The following is a 21,794-nucleotide window of genomic DNA, read 5'->3' as shown; positions in this document are numbered from 1 at the left end:
GGGCGGAACAAACCACCAAGATGCACTTTTTAATTTCTCACGGTTTAGAGTCAAAGATGGATGATATAGTCACTAGGTTGTAGCCTACACCTTAGACCTGGGCCAACAAATCTGTACTGACCGCACATAATCGCTGTTAGCGCTAACAGTGCGCTAACAGAGGCCCTGTTACAACCGGTAATGTGGCAGCGATGCCCAATGTTACAACAATGCATTACTTGCATGTTGATGTTTTGACTTCACAATCCGAAAGATGTGACTGGGCTTAATCTTTATTAGCACTCTGTTAGGCTATAACAAAGTTTCTGTGTGGTCGGCACTGGTGTATACACTTTACAATCCTTCTGGAAGATTATTATTGTTCCAACATAGATTTATAATCTCCAGCATTTTCACCATGGTTCATCCTTGACCATGTCTATGCCTATTGGATTGTACACTGGGGCAGCACCGGGGTATTCAATGAGGGGGGGGGGGTGGTGCGGGAGGGGAACAAGAAGGCGATGATGATGTAACTTTTTCTCAATTGAAATTTGAATAACGTATAGAGTTTATTTATATACACAACCCATATTCCTCGTTTCATACTCTTCTTTCTTGTGTTTCCTCCATTTATTTATTTTTCTCTCTCTCTTTCTGCACTTGAAAATGTAGTACACCCAGTTCCCCCGCTGTCGTCCATCCAGACTGTACATAATTGCTTTCAATCAAGGATCTGTTTTTAAAAGATAACCTTTCCTTTTTATTACAGTTAAATTAATGATTTAATATTAAATGAAACATATCTTAAAACTAATTGTAAAAGTAAACTAAAAATCACACTATACTAAAATACACTTTATAGCAGATGATTATAATGGGGTGAAAAATGTGTACTTTTTAATACATAAAGAAATTACAGAGATGAGATTCATTTGGCAAGAACCAGCTTTTCACAACAGTGCAGTACCATTTCCATTTTGATTTCATGTTTTTTCTCGAATCAACCCACCTTGGCAGACAACCTACTGTGTATAATCTCATGAAAAATGTTCACCTGATTATTGCTTTCAGTATGAGTCATTATGTCGAGTATTAAAATATGTAAAGTCAAACAAGAATTTAGAAAAACCACAAAGTGGGAACTTGAAACTTGTGTAAATATTAAAGTACATTTAGAGTTTAGCTTCAAGTATGAGCTGCAAAAGAGATTATTTCTTCAAGGAGTCAGAAAATGGAACATGAATTCACTAGATATTTATAGCTCAACAAACTGTGACATTCAGTTGAAAAATTTATAATATTATCTGCCTCCTCCGTGTTATTAGAGGCATTTCCACTGCAAGCATGTGATGTAGGCCAACATGTACATGTGTAAGGTGCTAATAAACTAAATTTATGCAAAAAATCTCATCCTTTATCATTTGTTATATTCTTTTAATGTGTTTTGTCAAATTCCAGTTGTAAAATATTTTTGCCAACTCTCAAAATGCCTGTGATTTGTTTTTCTTTAGACTTTAATGTCATGATTCTATGCAGTTGCCAGTGAGTAGCCTACGTGCAGGATACATGTATATTAAATGAAACAATTATTTCCTCAAAAAAATGAAAATCCAATTGTTTCTACATGTATATAGTTTTGAAATAATGTAAAACGATTATTCATGTTTAACTACAATGCAGATGGGGGTCCTCTTCTATTTTATTTCCCTATAAGAAAATGAAAGTGATTTGTCAATTATGTTGTGACTGCTTGAGATAACTCTGACCTTTAACCCTGATCAAAGTATGAGGTCAAAGGTCATTGGTGTGGCATCCTTGATATCTGAGATAAAATCCTGTCTAGGAATGTTTACCTTTTTTCCCCAAAGATGATACAGATCTTGCTTTTGCCAACATGTAATAGTGCTATCGTCCTTGCAATGAAACCACAGAATCCCATGAAAGGAGTCATATTTGTAGGCCTACCATTTTAAAGTCTGATTGAAAAGAAATTAATGGTATGACTTTCATATATTGTATTGATTGAAAAAAGCCCCTCTATATTATCTCTTTTACTAAAATATAAAAATACTTTTTTTGTTTTCATTATTAGTGTCAAAACAAAAAGGGTAGGCCAACTGGTATGGCCTACATAGGAAATTAGTAGGCCCTATACCTCATTAAAATGTAATTAGAATATAAATATTTGCATCAGAAATAACTAGTCCACATTATTTTTTATTTGTGCAGCGACAAACTATGTTTTGTTGATAATCTGCAGCTTTAGCTAACATGGTGATATGTAAAACTGTTATAAGGTGTGTTCTGAGAGCTACATGTGTACGTACATGTATGGTCGGTCGGCCTATACATACTAAAAATATCTACTTTGCATTTGCTGTTAACATAATTTGTCATGATAGTCATCAGGGGGGGGGGGGAATATTACATGGGGGCTCGGCGCAATTTTGCCCCTAAAATGCTCAAAAGTCAAAGAGCCCTGGAAAATTTTAAAGAGCCCCAGCAATTCCCCATTCACTGCAGCTTTACTGTTGCAGATTTAGGCAATTGGTTGTGAAAAGTGGCCCCTGAAGTGAAAAAAAGAAGAAGATATTTTGCCTGATAGTCATATTTGCAAGAACTCTCAACAACCTGGGAAGCAAAAGATTATTCAACCAAATTGGATTTTGGTAATGCGTAGCATTGTAGGGCCTGTTATCATTACAGTTGGTCAGATAGCTCTGTCAGTATCCTGCCCTAAACAGAAGTAAACAAAGATTTGTTACCAGTGGAATTGGTAATCGCAACCACGCATTGTGCAGAGATATGATTGATTCGGTAGAGATCCATTCTGAGCCATCTTTTCATCATCTGTGAATCATCAACATCATCATTCCTAGATGCTGTAACACCCTGTTCAGACTGAATGAATTCTATGTTTACCAAAAAGAATCATTGTATTAAAAAAGCACACGACAGAATAGTCTGCTCATCATCTTATGAAAATGATACTGTAATTATTAGAAACAATACGAACCTCACCCACACAAGTGTAACACTTTTATTAGATACAATTATGTATGTAATGGAATCAAACTTGACCATGAGAAGTTTCTGATGAACTCTTAACAATTAAATTAAATACCATCTTCTCCTTATTGCATTCAAGTTGGGGCAAAAGATATTTCTCTGTTTTCTAATATTTACTTTTTGAGACATAAAGTGTACAGTATGCTCTGCCATGGTTTGTGACCAACTTTTATGCCTAAAGGCCTGACCTGTATGTATACCAACTTTCTTCCAAGGAGGAATTTTTTTTTTTCATTTCGGGGGGGGGGGGGGGGGGGGGGGGCTACCCTTCACAACCTACTGAATAAATTTACAGCATTGGAAAGCTATGACATTGCATTGAATGGAAATTTTCCAGGGCTCTTTTGAGCATTCGGGGGGGGGGGGGGGACTGCCCTGAGCCCCCGCATATTTTTATTCCCTGGTGCCAATTCCTTGGGTGTACAATAAATTCTGATGGTGTGAATTGAGGGCATATACCGAACCACACCAGACATATCATCAGCCATGGCTAGTACTTGTGGTCATTGTTAATTGTTTTTATCTCTCGCTCTAATTTGAAAGGGCAGTGGATAGACCAGAGGGATTAGCTTTTACAAGTGCAGTGAACTTGAGGAAGATTCATTTCATAGATCTATGTGGAGAATCAAAGAGAATGTTTGTTTGAAACATGGATAAGCTTACATGAGATTAACAAACATAGGCAGATAACCTTTATTTCATTCAGCAGTGACAAGTGTTAATTTTGTTCAAAACTTAATTTTATACTATATTTGTAGGTCTTTATGAAAAGAAACATGCGCCCTTTAATGGAGTAATTTTTCATGGAGACCCAATTTTGTTTCTATATGAGGCTGCCCTTACCATGAAATAATGTGATGCCTTCATGATGGACAGACCTGCTTTATAAATGCCTTCTCTTCTGACAAGTTCATGTACATTACCAAAATAAAGGCATTCAGATGAGGTTTTGAATTTTGATCTACCCTTTGGTGATCAATTGCTAGGCTCCACACCAACTTTTTTTTCTTGGTGACCCAATCAATTTCATATTTTTGATGACCCGCAAAGCAAATTTGGTGGCCCTAAACAATAGAAAACAGTACAATTTAGCAAAACTTTGGTAGCCAAAAACTTTGGGCCACCAATTGTGGGCTTTTACAGAAGTTTGGTGGCCCGTCTCTCATTTTTGGTTGCGCCGGGCCACTGCTACATGTAATGTCGAGCCCTGTGACTATTATTTGGTGCAATGATAATAATGATAATAATAATATGTCCATTTATATTGCACATTTATTGTATGCATATACTCAGCTGTGCTTTGATACTTGATATCATATTATTACCCCGGCCTTAGCTGAGAAGCCATTTCGACACTAAAGTGTCAAGGAATAAATCCTACCGAGAACTCATTCACCTTGCCTGGGTCGAGTGCAGCACAATGTGGGTAAATTTCTTGCTGAAGGAAAACACGCCATGGCTGGAATACGAACCCACATGCCTCTGATTGAAAGACGAGAGTCATAACCACTAGACGACGACACCCCCACTTAAATAATTTCTTTCGTTCAGTTTTTCTTGGCAAGGCATAAATTAAATTTTTATACAATCATGGGGTGTAAACCACCCCCCTCCCCGCTACTCGTGCAAGTTTCCCTGGTGATTGTGTGAAAGGAATCTACATGTATTTCATAAATTTGGAGAATAGAGAAGAACACACCAGCGCATAATACAGGAACAAACCAGAAATGGAAAGTCTTATCTGATTTGCAAGTGATTCCTGAGAAAGTTGAACACACCTGACTTCTCAAGTCAGTTACCATGCAACAAACTCACTTCCTGTTGATTCTTTGTCTTCCGCCGAAATGGATGAAAATAGATGTTTCCATGGCAACGGACTACAGAGAAGGTAGTTTGCGTCTTGGTGATTGCACTCCGAGGAGCTGCTTCAGACACTTTCCTTGTTGCCCCATGTGTCCTTTAGGGAGATATGATCTTTGATCACAGGCAAACCGAAGCATCACAACTCTATAACTAACAAATAAATCATGCCTGTTTCAAAATGGTTTTTTAATTCATGCTCTTTTTTTTTAAAGCTCAGCATTTACATGTAGACTAAAAATATATTTGTCACGTTCATTTAGCGCTATTCTCATCCTATATTAAATACAAGCTGGGTGACAAACCGCTGTATGAAATTTTTGGGAAAAGCAATGCCTCGTTTTAATGACCAGATGATCTGTCAAGTGATGTCATGTTCAAATCCCTGGTTTTCATTGTTGGAAATAATGATGGTGATGAAGATGACAATAGTAATAATTAAAATGATGATGATGATAATTCATGATAATGTGAAAATGATAATAATGATAATGATAATAGTAGTAATAATAATATTAATAATAATGATGATAATAATAATGATAATAACAATAATAATAATAATTAATAATAATATTGATAATAATAATAACAACAATAATAATAATAATTAATAATAATGGTAGCAACAACAACAACAATAATGATAATAATGATGAGGAAGGGAGCCTGAGCCAAAAAAAGGGAGAATTATGTAACCTCATTAAAAAGCTTGCCAATTTGGGACTTGTTGGTTTTTTTCCCCAATATTAAAATATATAAAAAAGCAGGTTGTTTTGTTTGTCAATTAAGTTTATTGATATTGTTGGAGGATTATCTTCTACTGCTCGGTCACTCGTTACCCCTCGTTCCCTGTACTTCCCAAAGAGATCTCTAAATATAGTATTTAGTCCCCCAAGGCTGTAAGATTCCATTTTATCAGAAACAATCAGGATCAATTTAGGACTGTTGGATGTCGATAACAAACAAAAGTGGAAGCTGATGCGGCTTTCCTTTGCTCCCAAAGGTTAGAATACTTTTCGGTCCATGGGCCGACGCTTTTTAAATGTTGTTCAGTTGTATAAATAGATGAGATGAAGTTGCATGCTTATTTCTCCTTTGTTATATTTTCCATGACAGTTAAAAGAAATACTCAACATAAAAAATAAAAAGGATGGGAACAGTTGAGAAAAATATATATACCTTGAAACGCATGTAAAGAACTAATTCCACCAGAAGAAAAAGAATAGGTCAAGGATCCTGTGACATATAAATATTAAGCGATTGATCTTGTGGCAGATTTTTGTGATTGATCGTGCACAATAATCAATGCAATAAAACATGGAAATCAGTCCCTGATCAACCGGTATTATTATGGGACCTGGATGGGTGTTTCATGAAGCTGTTGGCAAGTTACGAGAGACTTTTCGTATGACTGGCGAACCTTTCTTACGCTCTAAATATCACCAATGAACATTTAATGGTGAATATCATTTACCCGAAAGCAAGGATCCCCAGTTGTTCTTAAAGTCACTCTCAAGTTACGACCAGCTCTATGAAAGAGCCCCCAGGGCCCCGTCTTACAAAGAGTTACGATTGATCCGATCAATCACAACTATGGACAGCCAGCAAAGTCAACCTATAAAATGCATGTTTGTTTTAAAAAATGGCTAGATATGAATGTGTATCCATAAATTCATTGATTTCTTGATGATTTGGTGTGTTCTCTTTTGTTTACAAAAGACATTGTGCAAATTTCTTGTAGAAAAATTATGGCCCTCATGGATTTCCATAGAGTTACGATTGATTGGATCAATCATAACTGTTTGTGTTTGGTCTATTTCTAGTTTGTCTACAACCAGGTGGGTCTTTCATGAAGCTGTTCGTATGCTAACGAGTGACTTTACGTACAACTGGTGACCCTTTCTTGTGGTAAATGAAATACAGCAGATTTTCATAGGCGTTAATGTAGTTCCTAAGAAAGGATCATCAGTCATTCTCAAAGTCGTTCGTAAACTTATGAACAGTTTAAGAAACCCACACCTGAGGCCCGTAACACAAAACTTGGCAATGATCGTAGAACATTTTTCTACGATTGATTGCGTTGACTACAATGTACAATCAATCGTGAAAATCAAGCGTACGATTATTCACTAATCTTTGTGTTACGGGACCCAGGTCTATACAGCACTCTTTTATTAGGTATTAGTATTATGTGTTCAGAACACAAGTAAGAGATAATAATTTCTAGGATTTTATCTGATAGAAGCATATACAATAATTGATATATATATTTTTTCATTACTACCAAGAAGGCCATATCGTCCTGTCGGTGCAAGAACGCCCTTAGCAAAACATCTCCACACACCCCATTGGTGCAGGATCGCCCTTACGCAATGCCCTAATGCTTGCTACTCAGGGCGTTTTTGCGCGCATGCGATGTACAAAAGTATGGTGTTAATGGTGTTCTTGCACCGACATGACAGTATTTGAATGGAATTCAAGTGTTTTTTTCTGCTGCGGATGTCTATAGAGTGTTTTTTTTTCTTTCACAATCTAAAAAAAAAAGAATATTATTATGCCTTGAAAGTCAATGATCAGGGGAGCGTTTCATGAAAGGACTTGTTAGATTTTTTATCCGACAAGTACTGTTTTATCCGACAGTAACTATGGTAACAGTGCCTCTCAGCCAATCATTATCAAGGAAAGTTGTCAGACCTGACAACTTTTCGGAAGAAAATGTTTATGAAACGCTCCCCGGATAATGTTCCGCTTGTTCCTTTTTCACATGAATTTTCCTATATGTTTACACCTTTTTGTAAGGTTTTTAAATATTTTTATTTTTTTAGGCCAAAGGACTTCATTTTAGACACACGGATAACACAGTGCAGTGGATCAGAGCGATGGAGGTTGTTGGATTACCATCGGTAAATATTTTTAATTCATTTATTATAAAGAGTGAGTAGATTACAAATACTTTCATTTTTCAAGATATATTATTTGATAAAATATTGATGATGATGATGAAAATGATGATGATGATGATGATGATGAAGACGACGATGGTGATGATGATGATGATGAAAATGATGATGATGATGATGATGATGATGAAGATGATGATGATGATGATGATAGTGGTGATGATGGTGATAATGATGGTGATGATGGTGGTTATGATGATGATGATGGTGATGATGAATTGATGATGATGATGGTGATGGTGATTCTGATGCTGATGATGGGGATGGTGATGATGATGGTGATGATGATGATGATGATGATGATGGTGATGATGGTGATAATGGCCACTTGTATATCGCATGTATTCATAATTGGAAGTACATGACACTCAGTTATTACTATTTTGATATTCCCAATTCAATTCAAATAATAAAAAATGAAATACAAGATTAACATTTGAAATAAAACATTAACAAATAAGCAGCTAAGAAGCAGAACAATATAATTCAATCTTGTGCTTGAAAAGGCAAGACATGGCTTTTATTCATGATACCAAGATTATACGCATCCATTGTTGTTAATGATATGTATATGTTTATATCTGTAAAGTGCAGTGTCTTTATCTTTCTGTCGTTACATGGAGAATAACAAATTTTTGCTCTCAAGTGTGCCATTGTTATACGATTCACTTTACTCTGAATGGCATTTCCTTGGTTAAAGAAGTATGCTATTATTATATCCTGCTACATAATAGTCTTCAAGTGTTAATGATCTGAGGTCTAATCGTTTGGGAAAAATAATCAGTTATTAGAAATTCGATGAAGATAATGGTTAAGTTGTTCTTAAATTAGAAATTAATCTAATTCCCAGTGCTGGTTTTTAATTTGAGAAGTTTCAAAACGAAAACAAATACTTGATCACGAATGCACTTTATAATTTATCTGTTCATAGTAAGGAGAGTGCTTTTAAAAAGGGGAACTACATTCAGATTAGGAAAAAATAAATTCAGTTGATGGATGTGTGAGGTACATTGTAATTAGTTTTGGAGAAAGAGGTTACAACTAAACTTTGCATTACTATTGAAAAGTAGACATGGAAGTATTGAAATTTGATATTTTTAAAATAATGTATAAATAAGAAATTTTTGAACTGCGTATCCGGGGGTTGCAAGTTTTGTCTAAAAAACTAGGTAAGACTTGAAAGAAAAAAGTCATGAATCAATTAATTGCAAGCTTTTCACTATGGATTGATCATAAAAATTTTGGGGAATTTAGCCCCCCCCCCCCTCGGGGGTTCAGCTTGTTTGAGCATGGACCTACAATAGGTCCATGGTTTGAGTGAGTAGAATAACTTGCTCCTCCCTACTTTTTTCATTGACTCTGATCAACGCTGTAAATTTGAACTTCTCCTTTGAAGTCTGGGTTTTTGGCAGTGAGCCATTGCCTATTTAATTGCATTTCAGTCTCAACATTCAAACTGGGTTGTAAAAAATTAGTCCGTGAATAAATCACACCCTTACCTGTAATGCTGGGTGTACCTCAGACAAACTAATGCCATATCTGTTGGGGTACATTTATTCTAATCATGATATTATGGCAGATCATACATAGTTGATAATGACCTTCGTAGCTCTTTTGATAGTGTTGAACATTTAAACTGGAACATTAAGAAATGAGGGGGGCCCTTTTGTGCAGTGGGCTTGTTTATGAGGATTTTTTTATAGTCCTTTTCTGGCCATTTTGGTAAGTAAAGTAATCTCAGGCCCCAAGTGTTTTTTTTTTAATAAAGTTGGAAGATGTACATTTCGCATGGTCCATATTCCTGGATTGAACCCTCTACTTTAGGCTACGGTCACACCCCCTCAAATTAGCCTGTTCGGTGAGTTTTTAGCCAATTTCGCCTGGGCACAGAGCGGCGGCCGTCTGGGCACCACTGGTTTTTTTTGGCATCGCTCAGTCGTCGCTAAAGATTATTAAGCACGGAGTTAAAATTCTGGAGGCACCTGTTCTTTTATCACTCACTGCCTTGAATACGCTCGGTGCGCGGGTGGTCGCTGTCTGGGTGCCAACGTAATCGAGCGGTCAACATCGAATGATTTAGGCATTGAACTTGTTGGATCAAAGACTGTTGAAGGTCACTGGCTGGTCTCCGGCCACTGGCCGCTCAGAGATCGGTCGATGATCTCGCGGCGAATTCAAGATCGGCTGGGCGATTACTTAAAAATAGGCCGGTGGCCGGTGGGAGACTACCCGGGAATCAGTGGGTCATCAGCTGATCACTGCTTGGACACCAAACAGAAAAGTTCCCCTGATTTGACCCACATTTGGCCTTGAGTATATAATAGGTATTAACCTACAGCTCGCTAGACTTCTACAAATATCTTGTCTAGATTCCAGCGGTGCCTGAGCAGGCTACTCATTGTTGTGACTGAAGCCTTGGCATAATTATTTTCCATCAATAAATGAGGGAAAATATATAATTTGTAAATTCATAGTAATGTTTACATTTGTACTAGTTTAGTGAGGAGCTTACAAGTACAATATTTTACCAGTATTGATTTGATGAAGCAAATTTTCTACTAATATTTAGTATTTATTTTAATTCGGGTTTGATCAAAAGTTTATTGACTCATACACTCTAAATTCCAAGGATTTAAAAATAAATCTGGATCAGCTGTGAATAGTGATCGGCCAAATATTAGATCTATTTTTAAATCTTGTGGATTTGAATATAGCTAATAGATTTTAATTTCAATGTTTTGAGATTTAAAAGTAAATCCTTAACAGCAAAAGGAATAGATGAGGGCGACGGGCGATTTTGTCCTCATAACTGCTGTAATCGCCCCTAAAATTCCCTTAAAAATGCTTTGGGGCGACCATTCTTTCTAGAGTCACCCCGCGACCTTTCACAAACAATATTCAAACTTATTTAGAAAATCTAATTCTAACTATGGCATTATAATATTTGCTTTTACTGCATAATTGCTAGTTGCCTCTGAAAAGTAGCCCTTAAAATGATAGAAATAGCCCCCAAATTCTGCAATCGCCCCAATATGAAAAGAAAGGTGGCCCCCAAGAAACAATTTCCTACCCTCATCATGAATGTTAAAATTAAATTAAAGATTTGGCTGTTCACTATTCATAGCTAAATTGGATATATTTTCAAATCTTAGAATTTAGAGAGTACTTCTCATAGTTTCCTTTAGAATTGTAAATCTATTTTTAGGGATGGACTAAATCTCACATGAATATATTCCATGAGAAAATCTTGGAATTACACAAAGTTAGATGGTTTTATATGAAACTATCTAGTTGGCATGCAAGATGAACCCTTCTTTCCATGCTTTAGCAGAGTAGACATTTCAATTAACCAAGCAGTGAAATAATTATGATTGGTAATGAATTTACCAAAGATCAAAGCCTGTCTTTGACGTTGGTGAATTCCCCCAATACAGGTACATCTACCACAATTTCCAAACAAGATTATATGAAGGTGTATGCCCCAAAAGAGTTACATTTATAAATGTAAATGCTGATGATATGAATTAAAATGTGTTGATATCTTCATTTTTATTCTTATTTTTTAAAATGTATTCCAAATCATGGGATGGTCCAAAATCTTCATGATATAATCTTCATCTCTAGAGTTTTGATATGTATTCAATCAATGATTTTATTTGTATAAGAAAGTACCCAAAGAGCTATTTGAAAGAAAGAAAGAAGATTTAAAAGAATCTTTTACAGAAATACAGAATAATAAGGAAACTAAAGGCTAGTGGGGATGGGTCTACTCACTAATCAGCTTATAACATCTGTTTAAATCCAATATTTCTCTCTTTTCTGATTCCCTGACAGATCTTTTATCCAGAAACCACAGATGTGTATGATAGAAAAAACATGCCCAAGACTGTCTACTGCCTTCATGCACTCAGGTAATTTTGATGATATTATTTTAATCATGTGAATGTTCTTCAAATTGACAACTATGTATTTCAAATTGGCAACCATGAAATGATAATTCATCTTCATAATTGTCAATTCAAACAAAAAATCCACCCCCTTTCTTAAAATGATAGTCTATATGTACATTGTCTAAAGAGATTTTATTAGCAAAGGCTGGGCTGTTATAGAATTATTGTTGACAAAATTCCTTTATTATTTTTCTTGATGAAATATTTTCAATCTCTAAATTATAAAAATTGTAAGAGTTAGGCCTAATTATTCAGGAGCTGGTATTATCCTCCTAATTCAATTGCATACTGAGCTAAATCCTTGATTTAAATATGAATTTTAGCCTTATACTCAATGAAAACATGACTCTTTGAACATTTCTATTTACTTGATTTCAAAATTGTGACTGATATTTTGTATGAAAACAGTGAGCTATGCATCAAAACATTTTCATCCTTCATAATCATGGAGCTTTGAGGAATCCTCATTGGCAGGGACTCGATTTTAAGGCGCGCGAGAGCGATCGCGCGCTACATGCGCGCCTTAATCCATTTTAGGTAGCGCGATTAATAGCGCGCCTCGTGATCGCTGAGCTGCGCGGAAATGCCTTAAGTCGCCCTCGAAATCACCCAAAATCATTGCCGAGTGATAACAACTCAACGGCCCACTAACGCCATATGTTCGAGCTCCGCATACCATTTAAAAATCATCAAATATCCACACTCAAAATCATGAATAAGCCTTGAAAATAGCGAGGAGCGCAGTTTCAAATTTTGCGTCTTTTTTTCTGTACCACGTATTTCCATACACATGGTACCAGGTATGGAAAAAAAAAATCAACGCAACGGTCGGGAAACAGTTGCATGTATAGGGGTCCATTATGACTACCACGCACCATGTGCAATTTCTAATGCACGTGTTTCCCCTACAGATATCACAATTCAGAGTCTAGTAACCTAGCATTGGTGAGTTGTCATTCGGCTTTGCTTTTCAAAACGGCCTATTAACATCCAAAATAAGTTACCTTATTTATTAATTATAACTAAAAAATAATTTTTCTTTTTCTAGAGGATGAGGTAAATATCAGAAAATAAATCATCAAACAAAGCTCCATCTATTTTACAAGGCCGGCGGCAGGCTCACGCACGAACGCATTGGCGCATGTAGCCAGTCGGAGCTCTGTCTCTCTGCCAGAGCTCTGGGGGACAATTCGCTCAGTAAAGGCCTCAATGATGGTGATTTTCTGTTTCAGACAGAGTTTACATTTCAGGTATATTATTCAAAACTGCCAATAAAGTTTGATGATTTCTTCATTGTCATGTATATTTAAGTTCTTAATGAATACATTCTCACCAAATTTAGACTCCCCCATAGAGAAATGCAATTTTCGTGGAGATCTGCGTTTTCAAAGAACTTCAGGAAAAGTTAGGGTGTGTGGGCCTTTATTACATGTACATGGCCGAGTACAGGGTATTGTACTGGAATAGACGGAGTAGAAATTAGATATTGAATTCATTTATATCCAAGTCCAACTCACAGTCACACATACACGCACAGTGCCACACACCCACACACACCCACATCCAAGATTCTAAGCATGAAAAAATAACTTAAAAAATCATACAATATTTAACAAAAAGTAATAATTCATTAATAAGTGAACAGGTATTCCTGAAAATACAAAAAAGTAGCATTTAAAAAGAGCCCCCAAAATGCAAAATTAGCCCCAAAATTTGACAAAAAAATTAAAATGGAGCCCCCGAAAAAAAAAAATTGTCAGTGACTTAACTTTTAGCCAAAGTCAAAACCTCACTCAAACAGGTTTTACAATCTAATTACAATACATTGTAAAACAATTATAAATATTGCATATTCGATTGTTTCCTTCCTTTGGTTGTTGATTGTAACTTAGTACATATATTTCCTCCATCTGTTTTGTTAATTGGACAAAAAGCTCCCCTTGTATGTTGAAGAAGAGCTTTTTGCAGTGCTCCTCTACCGCTCTCCTTAAAAGTTCTAGGAGAGCTTTTTATTGCTCCCCTCATAAATATAAAACCGAGTCCCTGCATTGGTCATTAAAGTTTCCATGACAACGACCAACAACAACGTAATCGCAAACACCATACCCATGCTCTCACTTAATTGGCTTTAGCTGTCCGTTACCAATGAAACTAATTTGAACACATAAATACATTCAATTTATCAATTTATGCATCCATGTCACTTGTTATCTCTTAATGCCAGTCCATTACGCGGAAACCCTAGTGGTAATGAATGCAATTTATGAGCACATTTACAATATTGTCACTTCTATAGATCTATGAGCTTCCTTTCTGTAAATGATGTCTCAAAAGATTACTTTTTACAAAAATATTGTCAAGGGATTTTTTTTTTTGTTTCTATGCCTTTGCGATTGGCAACTATCCAACATTCACTCTTAAAAATGTTGGGCAACATACGGTCCACACAACAATTGGTTTAAACTTTATCCAATTCTGGGTAGTTTTACACCAATACTGTGTAGTTTTCACCCAAAGCACACATTATTGGTGTAAAACTACCCAGAATTGGATAAAGTTTTAACCAATTGTTGTGTGGACCGTATGTTGCCCAACATTTTTAAGAGTGTTGCAGGAGAGGGCAAATATTGAGTCATTTTAACAAAAGCATGTCTTGTAAAATGAAGAGGAAGACAAATTGGTGTTAAAGGAAAAGCTTTTTTTTGTATGTTTTCTGGAAAAAAAATTGAACATAATTACCTATTTCCAAGATCGGAATGATTTAAAATACATGTAAGAGCAAAATGCAAAAAAGAAAATAATGTAAATATAGAAAAAGGCATATATAATAAAAATAAACAGTGATTTAAAAAATTATGAGGCAGTAAGAAAAACTGACATTAACCGCTTGTCTCTACAACAAAAAAAGCAAGGGGATACCCCAAGAAAAGCCCCGATAGATTGTAAATTCCAACAACCAGATGAAAAAGGGGGAGTTACAAGAGCTCGATATCAAGCACAATAAATTTTAATGCAGTCACAGATCAAGAGTCAGAAAACCATATTTAAGAATGACTCCCAAATAAAATAGTGATTTGTGTTTCAAAAGCTTGAAATATCATAAGCTTGCCTGAGGCTTGTCTGACGTAGCATCAAACACTGATTACAAACAAGACTCCGGATATTGTACTCTGTAGTTAATTCACCAAAGTTGAAAATTTGTTATTATTGGAACCCCAGGAAAACACATTGAATTTTAATATGAATAACTTCATAGATTAATATTTTTTACATGGTTCAGTGAAAATGAAAACATTGAAAAGGGAAAGTGTAAGTATTGTGAATCAGTGTTATATGAACACATTCTGTAATGATTTTAAAAAAAAAAGGTAAACTTAGAAGATGATCTTGACCCCGAGGTTGTAGTGCAAGAAAACAAATTTTTGTGACATATTATGGAACAGACTGTCATTATACTCCATTCTATAGTCTACAAGGAGCCCTATTCATACTCCAGATTAATACCATATGTCTTGTGTTTACATGACCATGACTACATCATAGGCCTACCTCATTCCTCTTGATGTGGCTAGGCTAGAAGTGACAAAATTATGCTTTTTCTACAGTGTACATCCATTTTGTTTCTTTTCTCTTATGTTTTATCCACTCCACTATTTTATTCATAAACAGTAGTGCCTTTTCCTTTTGGTTATAAGATGCTGTTCAGAATTTCATTTTAGAATATCTTTAACATTTTGATATTGGCAATAAACTAATAAATCAATCAGTGCCATTTTCTTTTTTATTTGTTCAATTACCGTACTGATTAGGCAAAATTCTGCCCATTGAAATTATTATAGGAATGTTTTATTACATTGGAACAAAAAAAATGATAGCAGTGGCTGAAAATATAGTTATTGCCAATTTGAAGAATAGGTAGATCCTATCCTGAAAGTATTGAATTGAAATTGCCAATGAACTCTGGTCTGGAGGAAGTTGGTTCCGCATACTTGTACCAGCAATAAATGACATGAAACATGAGATAAGAAGAGATATATTAGGGAGTAGGCTTAAATAGTGTTAATGTACCTATTTATCATGGTCCTGTGTATGAGATATTGTATGGCAACAGTAAAAGGGGAAGTCTTACAGTTAAAAAAAATACTACTGTTTATCTTAAAGAACTAATACTTGAGTGAATATCTATAAATACACAAACAATAGGAAAATCGATGCAACTGAAAGATTATATATAATATGTCCATTTATATTACAGCACAGTTGTAAACTGTGCTTGATCATATTATTACCCTGGCTGTAGCTGATCCATTATTTGGCGCTAAAGCGTTTAAGGAATAAATCCTACCCGATACCCATTCGCCTCACCTGGGCCGAGTGCAGCACAATGCAAATCAATTTCTTGTTGAAGGAAAATACCCATGGCTGGAATTTGAACCCACGACCCTGGGTTTCAAAGTCCGGAAACTAATCCACTGTGCCACAATGATCCAATTATTGGAAGATTGGGGGAAAAAGGTCAATCAAGACGAGTATTCAACTACATTGTATTTGCAGTCTTGATCATCTTTTTCTTCCAATCTATTTTAATCTAATTTTCTTCTCCATAACTTGCTACCAGATAGAATAATAGATGATTGTCATTCAGTAGGTTTTCTAAGTGGTAGTACTTACATGTAGTAGAGGTTTCGTAGTAGTAGATCATGAACTAAGAATAACTTTTGGTGAATATTTATTTCAAGTAAAACTAATCAGGGTGACATTTCATCAAACTTTTTTTTCTGACAAGTTGTCTGATCTGACAACTTTCCTTGATTTTGATTGGCTGAGAAGCACAGTTCCTACGAGGCTGTTCTCATTACGCTTTCTAAAACTAGTTTAGTGGAAACCGATTCAGGAAACCAGTTTGGAAGATCGCTTTGCTAGCGTTCCCACTTGATCACACGAGAGTGGTTTTCATAATTACTTCTCGTAAAGCGATCTTGTCGCTATGGAAACGCTCTCAGTAGGGTGACACTTTTCACGCCAAATTCGAAACCGCAGCGTAGGCATTCTAAACCTGTCGTGTGGAGTAGCGCGCTCAAAATGTGCGAAGAACGGTTCTGTCCTGACGCTAAAAACGAGGCAAAGCGATCTTGAAAACTACATCGCGAGGTGGTTTTCCGAACTGGTTTGGAAGATCGCTTCCAAGACCTCTTCTACCGTTCTCACTATGCGTTAAACCGGTTTCCACTGAACTGGTTTCCAGTAAACTAGTGTTAGGTACGTAGTGAGAACGGTGTCTATGATAACTGTCGGATAAAACAGGACTTGTCGTTAGATAAAACGTCCAACGAGTCCTTTCATGAAATGCTCCCTAGGTGAACATTAACCAAGAATTCCAACCACATGTGACCTCAAAAGAAGCTGCATACTTGCACGTTTGTCCCGATGAGCTTGCCCTCAGATTTGATACAAGATGACAATGAAACCTATCTTTGTATTTGATTGTTGGAGATATCTTCTGAAATGTTAGCTGAGTTCATACTCTTTTATCTTTGGACATCCTTGTAACCGATACAAGAAATTTATCTGTTGGCAGGAGGGTTTGAATATCTGATTTGTATATCTCCTCATCTTCTTCCTTTTTTGTATTGAAATCATGTTTTCTTTTCCTTTTTTTTTAGATAAATAAATCCATTGTATGATTCATACCCAGGGGACCATTTCATAAAGAGTTAAAACCTATTATGGCAACTGCCAAGGTAACAGGGCTCAGCAGCCAATCACAATAAAGGTTTACATGGTACTAACCGTTTTGGAAAAGTATATTTGTATCTACATTTACATGTAGGCCTTTCTTCTTTATGAGACAAGGACCCAGACTTGCAATGACGATAAGAAATGTAATGTTTTTGCTTTGTGTTGTACCATGTTATACAACTCCCAAGAATGTTCTGTTATCTGATTGGTCCAAATCGGATCACATGATATTCAGCGAATTGCACTATGGCATCCAAAATGCACTATCCTGCACTCTGACGTCATACCAAATGCACTATCCTGCACTCTGACGTCAGAGTGCAGGATAGTGCGAGGTCTGGAAATTCTGATTTATCTAGAATCATCTAGAATTTAGATCAAATATAGCATTCGGGGAAACTCAGTAACATGGGGGAGGGGGGGGGGTTGTATAAAGCAAACAATGCATGCGTTCTTGTGCATAGAGGACCTAAATAATGAACTCTGTGCTCGACTCGCCAAATGGATACCGCACTCGGTCCTGCGGACCTCAGTGCGGTATATCCATTGGCTCTTCTCGCACATCATTCATTATTTGGACGTGCATGCACACGCTTATGTGCATTATTTGTATACTGTTTGATAAAGGATAAAAAGAGAGCAATTTTGGAATAATATCACGCTTGTTGTATGTCACGCATTGTGAGTGTAAAGGGGTTTTATTGAAAGAGGCTTGGAGATATTGATTCCATATATAGAAACGGGTATTATAATGTAACTTAAGAAAAATGATACATTTGTGTCATCCTACAACGCACCTGCAGTGTGATAAATAAAATCGAAGCAGAGTTTACTTTTGTGAAATCGAGACATGATAGCTGGACAAAGTTCTCTCCAACTCCCTCGGTTAATTCTGCATTCACAAAGTGCATTTGATGAATTAGATTATGGGTACTCCCAACGAGACATCCATTCATTAGCCCCGTTCAGCTGTGTCATGGGGGGATTTCACCTCTGACTCACGTTTGTTCATTTACATGATTATTTCTCTGTTTTTATTGGGGTTGTATGTCCCCCCCCCCACCTTTTCTGGGTCGCGGTGTGTTCAGAGCAGATTTCCAATCCCTATCTCTGTAAATTAATGATTAAGGTTTATGGAAATTAGTGCGTCTTGACATTCCCCTCTTGATGCATAGATTATGAGATTAAAGTACATTTACACTAGCTACAACCATCAGCATTTCGACAGTAACAAGAGGAGCTTAATTTGCTTTAATAAGCTTGCTCATAAGAATTTCTTTAATCACTTTCTTCGAGTGACAATTTCTTTTTGTCACTTTCTTCAATACTTCTAAAAACTTATAATTTCACCCCCATCCTGTTTTGATGTTTTACTCCCCTCCCCCCCCCCCACACATGGATTTTGATATCTGAATTTAGATTCATGCGATTTTGCTACGGTGAGTGCATGTCGAAAAGCTTCAGTATGTCAGTTTTTAAGGCTACATGTATTTTACGATTTTGCGGTACCAAACACTTATTTTAATTTGTGTCTATTGCTAGAAAATGCTAGTTCTTTCCTGACAACATCCAAACTTGTCTTAGGTTTGTCAAATATTGCAACAAGTGATGTGCATTGTATGCAGACTGGATTCTGATAGTCGTCATTTGTCATTTATCTCTCATTAATGAAAAATATATCAAAATATAACATAATATATATATTTCTTATTATGATAGGAAATATATTGTAATGTACATTACAATATTTTTTTATTATACTACCAGCCAAACCTGTTTTTATAACAAGGATATTGCATTTGAGTCCAGGATATTATAATTGATAACTAACCATTTTAATACAGTGTATTAAACAATTACTTTCATTTTGTATTTCCACAGCTTATATCTGTTCAAGCTTGGTATTGCCCCTCAGATACAGGATCTATACGGAAAAGTGGACTTCACAGGTAATTTTATAGGGCGATTCCCCTAGAGAGATACCAGCATATCGTATGTGTGTTCCTTCAATCATGCTGTTGGTGTTCTCACACCCTGCTTTTTTAGCGTTCACACGATGCTTTTTGTGCGTTCACACAATGCTTTTTTTCACAAAATTTATTCAAAAGTAAAAAAAAGTGATGCATAATGATTTTGCAATAATCCTTTGTAAAATCATCATATTTGAAAATAGGGATAAACTTGATAATAAAACCATGCAAGTTTTATTGGTCCAATATTAAAGAAATATTGCATCAATACTCAGCTCGTTTTCCTTTAAACATGCTGTTGAAATGTTCACATGATGCTTTTTTCACAAAATTTATTCAAAAGTCCAAAAGGGATGCATAATCACTTTGGAATTCTTCTTTGTAAAATCATCTGTATATTTGAGAATTGGGATAAACTTGATAATAAATCATGCAAGTTATATTGGTCTCATATCCAAAGATATTGCATATTGGCACTTTGGCAGTTTTATTTTTTCAACATTAATAATGTTGCATTGTCTCTATTAATTCTATACAAAGGGAACATTAACAATTATGAAATTTGTATCATAATACTTCCAAATACATGTATAACAAGAAAAAAATATGATAAGACATTGTTAAATCAAAATGTAATGAAAAGGGGCACTTCAGGCTGGGACATCATGACGTAGGTGGAGAAAACAAAAAATGATAATTACAAATTATTAAATTATTAAAATGAATTCTAAACATCTGGAGGAAAACAGTCATATGTGCTTTTAGATAAGAGACACAGTATACAAATGATTACATATCTCCCCATTTTAGAAACTATATGAAAATGAAAAAAAAAAATATTGAAAGAAGAAAACTGTCACAATTGACTGTGATCACACATCTTCAGGGCCCAGCCTTACAAAGAGTAACAATTGATCAAATCAGTCGTAACTCTATGGAAATCCATCAGTGTCATAATTTTTTCTATAGGAAAATGGCACAATGTCCTTTGTAAACAAAGAGAAGCACAGTGAATAAAAAAAAACACAATGAATGAATGAATATACATTGTACATCATAGTTGGAAAACATTTTGAAGAAACATGCATGTACATGTTGACGTTGCTGGCCGTCCATAGTTGCGATTGATCGGATCAATCGTAACTCTTTGTAAGACGGGGCCCTGATCACTCAGACATTGTTTTTTTTTAATATAATATCATTGTAAACACTTTGAAACAACATATTATTAATGGATTCAACAATCTGTGGTACATTTGTACATTGGCAGTTGTGAAATATGTACATGACTTAACATCATACAACCTGTGCAAATATTCCTGATAGAGATATTCTGTACATGTATGTGCATTGTATCTATTCAAAATAATCATCGGTGCTTGCATTAATTATTGAATGCATTACACGCAAATACTACTTGTACATGTATGTACAGTACATGTATTTTACATTTCTGCCAGAAGACACAATTTATTGTGCATACTACTATTGTGTGGAAACCAGTGCTGACCTTGTAATAAAAGTTTAGTGCCCTAGCACCAGATGTCAGGGGAAAATGTATACTACCCACACTGCTTTGTTTTCTATTATTTTTAACGCTAATATTGGTCACGGCAATACACTGTTTATTTATAATTTGTTGAATATAATTTTTGTTTTTAGCTTTAATAATATGAATGTAACTAAGCATTCTTTTTTAGCATTCTGTTCAATCATGCAATTTTAAATTGCTGAAATTATACTATAGTGACAAATAGAATTTATAAACTACTTCAAAAATAAATTTGATCATAAACATGTATTTTGAAATATTTTATTGCTCAAATTGCTGTCTTATTAAACACAAATATCTCTGATGTCCCTGTTTTTTTACTGTCTGGAATAAATAGAGAGGAAGGCATGTATGATCTTTCCATCCATATGCAGTCTTGGTATCACAACATTTTCTCACACAAATTTTGTAAACAAATTTTTAAACAGAAATTACAATATCAGTGTTCCATGATACGTCACTGTACCCATTGTAATATTAGAATAGTGAAAACACATTCTCAATATTTCCTTTCTATTCTGGGAAGAAAGAAAGAAAGAATGTCTAGATCAAGGTCCATCCATTCTCTGTCTTGGACTCCCTCCACCTGCAGATATAGTGTGTCTCAGAAAAAAAAGAAATGGTGACAATAAGTATCTTTTTTTAGCATATGTAATTAGATCCTTTCCATCAGTACAAACGTTCAAATTTAGACTAAAAACCTATCTTT

General features: G+C 35.5%; 1 protein-coding gene across 1 annotated transcript in view; it reads left to right on the top strand.

The window, feature by feature from the left end:
* Positions 1-7,732: 7,732 nt before the first annotated feature.
* LOC129261790 (ras GTPase-activating-like protein IQGAP1) overlaps positions 7,733-21,794 on the top strand; it is a 98,025-nt gene continuing 83,963 nt past the window's right edge. The window contains exons 1-3 of the mRNA XM_064099837.1: positions 7,733-7,817; positions 11,709-11,785; positions 19,445-19,512. Coding sequence (XP_063955907.1) covers positions 7,794-7,817; positions 11,709-11,785; positions 19,445-19,512 — 169 coding nt within the window. The 5' untranslated portion in view covers positions 7,733-7,793. The remainder of the gene's footprint in view (positions 7,818-11,708; positions 11,786-19,444; positions 19,513-21,794) is intronic.

Source organism: Lytechinus pictus, chromosome 5 (assembly GCF_037042905.1).
Source record: "Lytechinus pictus isolate F3 Inbred chromosome 5, Lp3.0, whole genome shotgun sequence".
Classification (NCBI taxonomy): Eukaryota; Metazoa; Echinodermata; class Echinoidea; order Temnopleuroida; family Toxopneustidae; genus Lytechinus; species Lytechinus pictus.
This window is presented reverse-complemented; position numbering and strand designations above follow the sequence as displayed.